The sequence below is a fragment of the Phaenicophaeus curvirostris genome, chromosome 2, assembly GCF_032191515.1.
Source record: "Phaenicophaeus curvirostris isolate KB17595 chromosome 2, BPBGC_Pcur_1.0, whole genome shotgun sequence".
Classification (NCBI taxonomy): Eukaryota; Metazoa; Chordata; class Aves; order Cuculiformes; family Cuculidae; genus Phaenicophaeus; species Phaenicophaeus curvirostris.
In genome coordinates, this window is record NC_091393.1 from 76,568,560 (window position 1) to 76,582,378 (window position 13,819).

Here is a 13,819-nt window from a genome sequence, read left to right on the forward strand (position 1 = left end):
TAAGTAAAAATGTTTGAGAAATAAATTAACATTTCCATTAACTAAAGACATGCTGACATCAGAGAGTATGGGGGGAGTAATGCAAGAATTTAACTATGAAATAGATGTAATACAGGAGACTAAATATGTGATGAAAACTAATTAGCTTTTCACTTAATTTAGCACTTACGAAAGTTATTGACAAGAAAGGGTAATAGACATTTTCACACTTTTTCTAATTATAACTTAGGCTACTGCATGCATTTAAGCTGTTTAGTTCACTTTTGTCATACAATTTTTGACGTGGTTTTCATTCATCTGAGTTTCTGGCACTAGATTAGTCTCTTCCGATGGTAGTTGATAGCCCATATTTTTCTGTTTTCCTGACATCATATGCCAGCAGTTATATATGCATTAATACTCATATTTATATCTATATAAAATTTAACTATAGAATTTTAAGTTTTGAAGTTTGGTGATAAGAGACACAAATCAAGTTGATGCATGAAAACCACTGGGGTGAGGGGAGGCTGCCTGATTTCCTAAGGAAATAAGGCCTCCATAGTTTGTCCCACAGTAACTCCTCAATCTTTTGGATAATTTTAATCCATTTTCATAAAGTTTCAAGGTCTCAAACACACTAGTCTCACATGCAGGTTTTATGAAAACAAGCAGCCTAGTACTTGAAGGGGGTACGGTTGTCACACAACAGAAATCAATATCCCTGTTTGAAGTAATCTGTGGTTGTCTGGATTTGAGTCAGCTGAAGGCTGCAGGCTGTGTTAATTGCCTTAACACAGAGCAGTGGCTGAGCTATGCAGTATACTTGCTTAAGTGTAGCACTATACTTGTGCGCAACAAGACATACTGTCTGTTAGCCACATACACAAGCTTGGTGAAACTCTGGGGTGTTCATCTTCGTGTTCTACAGAAGCCTGTTCTCACTGTGGCTAGAAAAGTGCTTGGTACTGCATGAATTAGATTCTGCTCTTCTTTCCTTACAACACATGCATCGTGTGTGCCAGCTCTCATTTTGGGAAAATTAAGCCATGCTATTTTTGAGCTCAAAATAATGCTTGTGCTCTAAGTAATATACATCCTAGTTTGTTTTTTTCACTGTTTTTTAGTGTCCATTAAAAAACCCAACACTTGAAGTTGCTGTCTGTAATAGAAGCCTTTTTCTTAATCTCTGTTGCAAAAGGGGAAGGTGAATTTTGCTGGTGGAGTTTGAAGCACAAGTAATGGTTTCACATTCGGAATGTCTTGCAGCAACTCTTTCAATTATGTATCTCAGACTGCTAGGCTAAAACATGGGGGAAGCGTTGGTTGTTTTTCATAGAATCATAGAATGACCTGAGTTGGAAAGATGATCCACAAGGATCATCAAGTCCAACTCGAGGTTGAGGAGCTTGAAAACCAATGGAAATGACAGGAGTCTGTGAAAGAAAAATCCACCTTATTCACAGCTTTTTCAAGTAGTTGTTTGGGGAATCTGGCAAACTCTTCTGCTTCCTGCCACAAGGCCAATGAAAGGAGTGGGCCTGAGTCCCTCCATACTTTGTGTCTCCACCAGCTTCATTCTTTTGCTCCAGTTCAGTGAAGTCACCCCAGCATGTCAAGAGTGCCTCCTCTGTTTTTACTCGTTAGGGCTGGAAACAAGTACTGTTAAACGGTTTTGGTAACTGACAAGAAGTATTAACTTCTGTAATGCAGTTTCTGGAGGTTATTTATAGTCTCCAGAGTAATTTCACAGGGAGCCTCCTGAGGCAAAGAAACAGCTGACAGGACTTGAGTTCTGTAGGGATTATTCCTATGCAGTCTCTCTACTCCAAATTGTATACAGACAACGAGATTCAGTGCAATTGCTTTTAAACACTATGGAGAGGAAAAAAAATCAATCAGTGAAATGATGATGCTAAGAGCACTGCAATGATACTAGAAAAGAGGTTGTGTGGTTAAATGTTACCAAAGTGTTTTATGTGAGAATTTTTGAGACATTTGCCTATAATGTTTTAAGAAATCTTGAAGTGAATTCATAGAAGAAATTAGTTTTTTATAAGCATGAGTGCTTCCAAAGACATGTGCACTCAAGTTTCTGACACAGCTTTGAGATGCAGTCTTGATTGTGTGAGGAGACGAGATGTTCATCTCGGTGTAAATATCAGTTTCCAAATAACTGTTTCCACAGCATTTTACAGCAACAGGGAGGAACTAATGTGGTCGCAGTTGTCAGACTTGTCTCATAAGATGTTAATCTTGAACTTCTGTCTCTTCATTAATGATCAACAAGCAAATGGGTTTTGGAAAAACTGTATTAATTTTTTTGAAGTAGAGGAGATGATTTTCAATGATAGTTCTGGTAGATGTTATAGGAAAGATTGGTAAAGAGGCTGTTTCTTCTAGATGAAATTTCTAATGCATAGTCAACATACCAGGGAATTAAGTAATCTCTTATCTAAAAATGGAATAATGGCGGGGGGGGGGGAACAATGCTCACGTAGAAACTGGCAACAAGATATTGCCCAAACTTCAGTTAATCCCTGCTATGGAGCTATTGTCTGTGACCCTGCAAGTTTCTTCATGGACAGGGGTTTTAACAGCTCAAGATCTTTTTTAAAAAGTTTCAGAGGAGATGGCAGTGATGTTTGAGGGTTCATTAATTATGGCTGTTACTGGTGTTTGCACAGGCAGCTGAGATGGTAAATGTCAGTCTGTCAGTGTTATGGGTTCTTTATGAAAAGAAAAAAAAAATCTGACTGAGTGCCTCAAAAACTGTCATCAAATCAGACATTAAACAGATTCATCTCATCTTGAAGCGAACAGCAGCAGAGGAGGGCTTCTTTTTCTCCTGCTACTCTCCCTTATCTTCCTTCCTTCCTCCTTCCTTGTTAAGTTTTCTCAGCCCACCTCTCCGCTGGGATTAGAGCTTTCCACCCTCTCCCCAGAATGCCATGAAAGAGCCATCATTATTGTTAGTGAAGCCATGTGCATGGAGCCTGCAGACTCCTCCATGTCGGGAGAGTAAGAGTGATATTCATCTCTGACAGTCATAACATCATTTATTTCAAAAGTTTTGAGGGGAGAGGACATGAGTAATGAAGATGAGAACAGTGACAGTAAGGAACAAATGTGAGTTTCTATCCAAGACATAACAGAATTTTTAAGAGCACAACTCCACTTGTTCCCAGTGAAGCCTCCAGTTTGAATCTTGTTCAGTTGAATTACTTTGTTCTCTCACTTCAAATGGGAGTGTCATAGAGTCACCACAATTAGAAGAATCACCATTATGAGATAGATTTAAAGAATCCTTATTTCTAAACTCTGAATTAAAATTGTAATATGAGAGAGTCAATGGCAGTTACTGTGCTCAGTAATTTCTTTGGGAAATTTTTTATATGTCTCATGTCTACAGTTGTTCTTCATTTTTACAGAAAAGTTCTAAAATTTTGATGTCTGCAGATAAGAGAAAAGGGTTTATTTTCTCTTTTTTTTTTGTGTCTCAGACTGAGCGTTTGTTGGTTTAGGTGTAATGCTAAAATGCAAGGGTGGAAAATGTTTCTTAAAAGTGAAGCAAGAAATAATTCTTGTTGCACAAATAATCCTGCTGAGGAAAGCCACTGTCAGTCACTGTCTGAAAGAATGCTGTTCTCTGTAGCCGGTTTTGATTGTTTAATACTTCACGCTGGGAATTTGCTCCTAACTCCAGTTGCAGCAGTTCACCCTGTTCATAGAATATTTTTTTCTGCAATTCAGTTAATAAAGCTATGCATGACAATTTCCTTTTGATGTTAGATCTGTGAAGTTTAATGTTGCAAGATTTTAGATGCTAGAAGATTTATTTTGCATCCTGTATTGCTTGTATCAGTATTGTGAAAGGCAGCATGATCTGGAAGAAATATGTGCAGGACTGAATCTAAAAATTCTGATTTTTTTACCTATACTTCCATCTCAATCCTTGTACTTTCCCATAAGATGATATAAGCATGGGTGCTGTTAGTCTGTTCGGTAATGCACATTAACCTGTGCTTGCATGTCCAAAGTGCTGTGCAATCAATGATGAGATAACTGGTACAATCCCTGAGAGTTCAGGGTAAGTTTACCTCAGTGGTAGCGCTTTAATTTATTGTAGAAAGATATGTATTTTCAAAAAAGTAGATATCTAAATTTTCATTTTTATCATATTAACCATCTTGTGTTAATATTCAATTAGTTATAACCAATCAAGAGGAAATGTATAATTAAATATTTTAATTATAAGACTACTAACCTGACTTGTGGTAGCTGTTTTTCTCATTAAGGCACATGGCTTCATTAACTGATTAGACACTGGTTGACTCATACCCATGAATCCCTTATCTGGACTTTATTATAAGCAGACAACCATGGTTTCCATCAAATAATTCCGAATGCCAGATTTGTTTCTGAGAAGTACCGAAGTGGCTTATGTTTCCAGAAGCAAAGATGTGTGGGAGGTAGCTATTTCAAAATAGCAGTGGATCTGTTTCTTTGAGTAATGAATACGTTACAAATCGTGTATTTCCCCGTCTTTAGTAACATGGTGGGCTGGAACAGATTTCTGCTGAACACTGAAGACAGGTTACAGTACACAAGCTGCCTGTTGCAGCGTGCACCCTACAACATTGAAGGCTAGCCTGCTCGTCTAGGTGCTCTGAAAACAAGTGTCTGTGTGATAGGACTGTTGTGTCAGAGTATGAGTCTGGATCTCTACAGTCTGTTCAGGGGATCTTTCTTTTGGATCATCTTCTGCAGAGATATAATTTAAGATGGGACTAGTTGTTCCATGACTGTATTAATTCATTATGCGCTGTTTTCATTTACTTGCCCAGGCTCTTGCACAGCCAGGCATGCAGAGGTGGAGTATGTTATGTACTGAATGTTAGTTTAGGCCTAATAGATGCATTTTGTAAGGCGTAAGTTGTAATCTACGACATAGATCAAAAAGAGGCCTGTATTGAGACACACATCAGATAAAATTATTACAGCTTAATAAAAACTTATTACCTGTATACTGTGCAGAAAGCAGCTCACTTTTCTATTAAATGTGAGATGTGAGGACTTATTGAAAAGCCAGGCACATTGTCAGCGTACCTTAAGAGCAGTGTGACAGAAATAGACTCAAGTGAGATAAGTTGTATATTTATAATAGCTGTAATATTGGAGTCTAGCAGCTGGTAAAACACGGTGAGACAAGGTCTGAAACTCAGGTAAGAAAAGTGGATTAGTTTATCCTGTATTTGAGGAACCAGGGACAGTTAATAGCCTCTTCCTCCAGGGTATGCTCTGTCAGGTATTGCTAGCCTGACTTCACTAGGTATTTGCTCAAGGAAAGATTATGGAAAATCATGATGTTGATAAGCAGTGGATCAGAAACGTTCATTGAAATAACAAGGATATGGGCACAGCAGTTTTCTTTTCCTGGCTAATCTAGGGCAGTAACACAAAGTAGAAATGTTTTCCATAAACACAGGACACCACGCAGAAGAAACTTAAAATAAAGGTAAAAACATGTTCAATAGGCTACCATCCTGCCAAAAAGATATAGTCGTCATTTGTTGGATTAATGTCCTTTCAGAATGGATTTAACTGAACTAATGCTTCTTTTTCCCTTGATCACCATCTTGCACCGGTATGTTGAATGATTGCAGTAATGGCTTTCAGTAGATAGTCTCTTGCAATGCTACTACAAACAACTTATTTATTGGTGCAGTTTGGATTAAACTTATTTTCAGCTTCTATGTTTTTCACACAGAAATATGAAATACAGAATAGATTCTGCTATGCGCAGGTTTGGGAAGGGAAAATGTCTTTTCTAGCCTGACCTGAGTCTGATTGCAGAGTCGCAGACCTACTGAAATCCGCTGCCTCTGACATGCACAAAAATAAGGCTTGGGCATCCCACGTTCCAGAAAGTAATGTGCGTTTCATGTGCTGCTACTCTAGAGCCCAACACACTTTCCTTTGGAAAAGGAGAAAAAAAAGGTGGGGGAAAAAGGGATGCCACCCTGCACTAACTGAAGGAACACTTTGCTGAACTTCAACTTCTTAAGCTTTTCCAAACACTATTTTCTTATAAGCTGAAATTTATAAAGTTATTAATGCAAATAGTATTCTGACTTAATTCTTTTAAAAAAGGGCGAGCACCTTGAATTTATAGCATGCCTGTATAGGTTGAGCTTATTTTGTTTGGGTTTATATTGTTATTGTATACTAATTTACATTTAAATTGTTATCCATGTGGAAAGAGAGGGAAGCACAGTATGGTGCTTTCATGCACTGCCTTCAGTCACAAGAGATATAGTTTACACGCTGTGCCTTAAAAATCTCCCTCCTGGCCAGGGAGGAAATAGGTCAGACCCACATTCAGTTGTTTTTCAGTAGCAGTCTACTTCAGTTGGTTTGTGCAGGGAGAACAAAGAAGATGCACAGTAGAAACTAAATGAGATGACAGATGAAGTTTTCAGTTGTTTAGGATGGTGTGTAGCTCTATATGACCCATCCGTGGCTGGAAAGAAGCTAATCAGTTTCTTTTCTATTCAGTACAGCCAGCAGGAGGGGTTCTTAGAGGGATGGAAGATAATTTGTCCTTTACTTGACGCTCATTTTGATTGTTAAGAGAATGTGTATATGCAATAGAATGGGAAGTATCATGCTGCTTGGTGGTTACCCCAGATGAGAGCAATATGCCTTCAATCTGCCCAAAGGGGTACCTCGTCAAAGAAATTCTAATGTTTTTCCTAAAATATTTGTTGTGAATACAACAGATTCACAGTCGGAGAGTGAGGCTTCTCCTGTGAAACGGCCACGGCTACTGGATGACAGTAATGACAGGCCTGAAGAAACCAGTCGATCCAAACAGAAGAGTAGACGCCGATGCTTCCAGTGCCAAACAAAATTGGAGCTAGTACAGCAGGAACTGGGATCATGTCGTTGTGGTGAGTACTGTTTGTCAGTAGCGTCTGGCTTCTTAACAGCCGTGCTCAGATCCATATCAGAGGTGGAAGTACAGAGAACATTTGAATTTTTTTGTCTTTCAAAGATTCTTTAAACAGAAGCTATAGCTTCCACTGGTAGCAAAAAGTTATAATTAGTTCCTGTCTAATTTCCTTTAAAACTTTGGCCTTGGTGTACTGCCTTGTCTCAAGAGATCTCAGATGTTAATGAATTTAGCTTCAGAAGTCCCTGTAAGGCGGGAGAGCATCATACCCACTTGACAGGAGAAGAAACACAAAGCATATCAGTGAATATGCAAAGACGACAAGGTTTTTACAGAGCTTAAAGGAACATAGGTCAACATCTACAATATGCGTCTTATAATTACATCTATATTAAAAAGTTAAAACCAGAAAAGCCTCTAACTGAAAATGTTTTCATTTTCACAGTTAGCTGTTGGGGGGGCAAGACACTGTACACTTAAAATCATCTAACCTGTTTTTTCCAAAGTTGATTATACTGTTCAGCTAATTGAAATGAGTATGATAATCTCATGCAGACAGCTAATTTGAGGTTTTATATTACATGCAAATAAACTTTCTGAAACAATAATTAATGTGACTAGATTCCAGAGGAGATGCACTCTCCTTCATGGAACAGTTGTGTTCATAACTGGTTTAAATGTGCTCATCAGACCCACTAATAATGCACACAGTATTTTTACCTGCTAATTAATTTTTCATATTATTATCTATTGAAAGCTTAGACTTGTGCTCTCTGACCATGCTTGTATCGATTCATTTGGAGAAGTTTGTTTAGTTACATTTGCTGTGACTCAGCAGTGAGATAATTGTCAAAGGGTTTAGAAATAGATGGATGGTGCAATTCACATTGCATCTTTGAAATGTAAAACATTGTATTAAAATGTTTTCTGGGTAGAAGGCATGTCCTCCTGAGCAGCAGTGGGGAGAGAAAAGATTGCCCAAGATTGTTGCAAAGACCTGGTTAATGAACCCTATATCAAATACCTAATATCAAGTGAAGAGGAGCAATAGAAAGTTCTAAAGATTCAAAGTTGTCCTTTGTTCTTCAGCATCTTTCCGCCTTTAGCCTTTTAGAGATCACTGTTGTGTGGTGCTCTTCTGAATGTGTGACAGGCTTTGTTTCAGATACTGGAGCATTGCCACAGAACTAATATACACTATCTGTGAAGCCACCAAGAATGAAATCAAAAGCTGTAATGTTGAAATCCTTGCTATAGAAGTTATGTGTCTGGATACTTTGAAGACATCAATGACATGGTTTGGCATGGCTCTTTCTGCTCAATATGGCAGAGGCAGGAGTTTCTGTTCTTGGTCTGTTGCTGTCACATACCAAGTGACTGAAGCTGCCTGCAGCAGGTACCTGACTCAACCAGAAGAATCATCCCTAATATTGGGAGCAAGAGAGTTTTTCAAATTGGGGGAGAATTGGAAAAAAAGATGACTTGGTGATTATGCAAAATTGGACTATGTAAGAGCAATTAAGTGGAAAACAACTTTTAAAAAGTTCTTTTACTGATTAGTAATGTGTTTAAAATTAAAAAATAAGACCTGCCTTTTTTTTCGTAAACTGGATGACAAACGCATCTAGTTTATTCCTCTCAAGTTTTCCTGGAGTAGTTCCATAGTTCAACATTATTGCAGTACAAATTTTGTAAGGAAGTATTTTTTGTTTCCACTGGATATATACAGCTTTATGGAAAAATACTTCTGTTAAAGTTCATAAAATGTGTTAACAAAACATTGTCATGGTTTAGCCCCTGCCTGGCTGATTTTGGCAGCTAAAACCAAGTAGTTGGACTCCCAATTCCCTTCCATCCCACCTCTAGGTAGAGGGGAATGAGAGGAAAGACTTGCACATTGGAAGCTAGAACTACAGTTTTAATGACATAATAATACTAATACTACTAGTAATAATAACAATGATGAAAATAATTATAAGGTAATAAAATCCATACAAATATATGAGATAGTGCTCCCACCCCTCAATGACTGGTCACTACAGCTACTGTGGAGCAGACATGAGGGAATGGGAGCCACAGCTAGGAGGGAGCTGGATTCAGGAACACATGGGTCCAGGATTAGGGGCAATCAGATGACGTCCTCATTGGACATTGGCCATTGCAGAAGAGAGCAAGACCGTTATAATCTCTCAATTTTATGCCAACTATGACACATAAGAGATGGAATATTCTGTTGGTCAGTTCGGGGTCACTTGTCCTCTCCACCTCTCCCTGCAGGTGCAGCCTTTTTTCGGTAGTTTGAGGGTGGCTTGGATACTATAGGAATAAGTATAAACATTGGCCTTCCTGCATACCCATGTCCCATGTTATCACTTGAGAGAGAAACTGTCTGAAAAATATGCAGTTAGTTCTCCAAAAATGAAGTTAGGCAAGCCTGCACTTTTGTCAGAAAACCGACTGTAATTTAGCTCAAACCACAACAAATGTGAATATGAAACAAAAAATTCTGAGTTCCTCCGCAGTAGTAAGCAAAAGAAAATTTGCTTTCCTACATTAGATGTTACATCCTATATAGTTTAAATGATGTATAATAAACACTTCTATTCCTCACATTTAATGAGAAGTGGGAGGCAGGAATCTTATTTCCATGTTTACAGCAGGGCTGAAAAGTCTGGTGTTCTTTGGTGCAGCTATAATGTTTCATTAATGCTGTATTCGGTACATGTATTATCTATAAGGAAATGCTTTCATGATGTGAAAGTAGGCATAGCCTGCGCTATTTACTTTTAATAGTGATATTAATAAGGAGCAAACAAAACCCTTCCACTGAGCAACACAGGTCATCTCAGCTTCACATGACCTGAATTGCTTTACGAATACTCATCAGCATGTAGCTTCTGTCATTTGGAAAGAAACTGCCTTAGAAACCATTCTCACTAACTTTTCCCTAAAATTGGGTGGCTTTAGGTCATGAATGACAAAGCAGATCAAAAACCCTGGTGAGGTGGGAAGTAGGGCACAATAAATCTCTTAAAATTCTCATTTGTTTAAAATGTTTTCTAAATCCATATGAGATGAGGTTATCCTCTATGTTATAATGCAAAGCACGGTGATAATGCATGTTTAACTGGACATGTTGGAAATAAAATCGACTGGTGTAAAATAAGCATGCATATTCTTCAAAAGTAATGGTTAAGGTAGAACACTGATCTGGCCTTTGGACCACTGCTGTTAAGTTATTGGCATCTTAATCCTTAATTGAAGCAATGGGGAAAAAAACCTGGAAAAATAATCAACTTTAAATTAAAAAAAAAAAATCTGATGGTCAGAATCAATAAAAAAAGCAGAAGGATAAATCTATGTGTTTGCTTGGATGGAAGGAAAAAGGATTAACTACATAAATATTGTGTTGTTCTGAAGCTGTGTGTGAAACACTGTTAAAACCCAAATTATCTCCTTAAGAGTCCACAGAACAGCAATTTTGTTCTTTGCTGTTACTCATCTTCTTGCCCTCATGTTAAAAGTACTGGAAATCATCTCCTTTTTTGCTGATGTGTCCTGGTGACTTCTCCAGCAAGATTTCTAGAGGAATGCAGTGGAAAGAAAAATCTATACATACTGGACAATGTTTTAATATAGACATACCTGCAGATATTAATCCAGCGTAACTGGGGCTTATCCAACAGGGCACAGCCTTTTTAAAAGGGGCCAGGGAGAGTGGGCTACTTCTTTACATAAAATTCTGATATCTTTGGGAAACGACTGTATTTGATCTGCTGTCTCCTGTAAGACTTGTCCAGAGAGAGGTGATGCTGCTGAGCTTGTTCCCTTGATGCTACATGGAATTTTAGACAGATTTGACAGTACTGCAGGGCTTTGCCTTGAAGGAAAAACAATTCACTACTGAGAGGGGTGTTCCAGTAAGAGTCCTTCAAATTCAAACACAACATTTTTCAGCTTTAGAAAGATTTGTTTATTTTCATACACACATAGATGCATACTCTCAAGATCTTTTTTTCATGCTGCTTCCGCTCTGTAGAAGTTATTAACTGCTGACAAGAAATTCACATCTCATAAATAATGCTTAAGAGGCATTTCTATATAAATTGAATGTGTTATGAATTGTGATAGGCCTTTTTGTAGCGTTCTGTGCCTGGAGCAGGAAGAACAGAGGATGTCATTTTCATTAATTTCTAATGAGGTGCCAATTAAAGGCAAGGAAGGAACTCAGAAGGGAAGAGTCACAGAGCTCCCCTGAATCCTGTACCCTGGGGCTGTCAAATGAGTGTGCTGCCAAGCCTCCTCTGAAAGTTCCAGTAAATTACAAACTCATCCAGAGCGCACACCGACAAATTCGGCTTCCCTTTGATCTTCAAAAGAGCAATTTGTAAGATGAGTTCTGAGCCTTTTCACATGGCGAACAGGGAGAAGTGATAGGAATTGTTAATTGCTGATGCACTTTGCAAGCTTCAGTGAGAAAGAGAAATTTTAACATGAATTCTCATTTTGTGCCTCTCTGACTGGATAACCTTTAAATCAACACTACTGGAACAAAACCAGCTTCCTGTGAGACATTTCTAGATGACAGCTACACTGGGCATGTTTTCCAGACAGCAATATTCTCTAGTTTTGGGAGAATATCTTTCAGTAGTTTAGTGTCTTACGATGGATAATGGTTATATTGAAATAACGTATTTATTTAATATAAGATTTAGTAGGCAGTTATATCATCAAGGAATTATAGGAATCATATTGTTCAAGTGACAGTCTATTGCAGCATTTTTGCTGGAAGTGGACAAAAATCAATCACCTATGATCCTTGATTAGAAAATGAAGTTGTCATTTCAGTGGTGTGGTAAGCAGGTGGTTGCCACAGCCTTGCTTTAAAATTAAGGGCAGCAAATTTGTGAGTGAAAGCTATGTAACACAGAGTTCTGGGAATGTATTTTAGAAGACAGGTTGATTATTTTAAAATTACGCTATAAATTTCTAGGCCTGTCGTGGTTTAACCCCAGCCAGCAACTAAGCACCACACAGCCACTCGGTCATTATATTCTCCCTTCTGCCCTCACCCCCCTCTCGTGGAGTGATGTGGGAAAGAATCAGAAAAGTAAAAGTGAGAAAACTCTTGGCTTGAGATTAATACAGTTTAATAATTGGAATAAAATGATGATAGTAGTAGTATTAATAAATTGTAATGAAGATAAAAATAACAAAAAGATAAAGAAATAAAACCCAAGAAAGATAAGTGATGCAAATTAAAAACAATTACTCACCACCAACTGACTGATGCTCAGCCTGTCCCTGAGCAGTGGCTACCCCCCAGCCAACTCCCCCAGTTTATATACAGACCATGTTGTCATATGGTGTGGAATATTCCTTTGTAGTTTGGGTGACGTGTCCTGGCTGTGCCCTTTCCCAGTTTCTTGCTGGCAGGGCCTGAGAACCTGAAAAATTCTGGACTTAGTGTAAACACTGCTTAGCAACAACTATAACTTCAGTTATCAACCTTATACTAAAATCAAAACACAGCACTATACCAGCTGCTAGGAAGAAAACTAACTCTTTCCAAAAATCTGGGCAGGGCCTTGTCTGAATTACTTGACTAGATATATATCACTACAAAATGAAGTTGTGTACACTTTTAAAAGATCCTGAGCTATAAATTCTAAGACACATAAATTATTTGCACAGAAAGCATAGCCTAATTTTATGGCAGAGGTGTAGTATTTTACAACAAAAAGTAGTTCTGATATCACTTGCTATGTAATATGTAAACCCAACACTGAGAAGTCTACAGTGGTCTTTAATATTGTTGGAATTTCATATGTTGGATGAAGGAATATGATAAAGGAATTTCACATCTGCCTTGTTAGATCCAATCTTGGTCAGCATTTAAAGAAAAATTAATACAGTGTGCCAGCTCTTCAGCAGCGTTTGTGTAAAATGGTTTGCTATTTGTCGGCCGCATGCTAATCTACACATCTGTAGCTCAGCCTCCACCTACCCAGCACTGTTGGCAATCAATGGTGTGGCCAAATAATGGCCTGTGGAAAGTTAGCCTGTCTTTAGCTTCCAGCAGTAGTGCCTTAGAGAGATGTTGATTTGTTTGTGTGCTTCTCAGATAGGAATATAAAATTTTTCGTGTTGTTTTGCCAGTCTAGACGCTTAATAGAATAGGATGTTGTTGAAACTTTTAGGTTTGATCTGATTGTATTAAAAGCTTACTGCTCTGCTGTGGTACGATCTGATCAAACAGTTGTTAGCAGTAGTTTTTGTGTGGATAGGAAAGGTTTTCTTGGAGTTTTACCGGCCTAGGCTGTATTGTAACTAGTTGTAATTTCCCAGAACACTGAAAAACTTGAACAGTTATGTATTCAGTGCTGCTCTTGATAGAGACTCCGCAGTAACTACTAACCTCGGGCATGGGTGAAGGCAAGATGTGTTGTTTTGTAGTTTTTGTTTGTGCGATACTGGCAAGTATTGATGTTTTTCCATTTCTTGATTTGAAGGGATGCACATTCACAAGTGGCCTCTGCTGCAGTAAGACTGAATCAGGAAACAAATCAAGAGTTTAACTGTGCCGGTTATCCAGTGTTGCCTTTCTGCACTTAACATGTGGAATGAGGGAGTAACACGTTTTTGCAGCTCCTTTATATGGGCATAACTTTCTTTACTATTTAGTTAGGAACTTTACAGGCTGAAGTAGTTCAGAAACTTTAATGTTCCTCAAACAACAGGTTGTTGATCTCTGTAGATCACTGTCTGCTGCTTATTGTGATAGAGATCTAACTACTAAATGAAGTCTTTTTCTAGAGGACTCAGATTTTAGTTTTTACAGTATGCAATGTGCTGGGCTGCTTGGAGGTGTTGCTGAATGTGACT

At 38.2% G+C, this 13,819-nt stretch overlaps 1 protein-coding gene across 1 annotated transcript in view; it reads left to right on the top strand.

Annotated features, from left to right (window-relative positions):
• Positions 1–13,819, top strand: part of ZFAND3 (zinc finger AN1-type containing 3) — a 149,018-nt gene that overhangs the window by 114,233 nt on the left and 20,966 nt on the right. Inside the window, exon 6 of the mRNA XM_069852589.1 lies at positions 6,762–6,932. Within this exon, the coding sequence (XP_069708690.1) occupies positions 6,762–6,932 (171 nt within the window). The remainder of the gene's footprint in view (positions 1–6,761; positions 6,933–13,819) is intronic.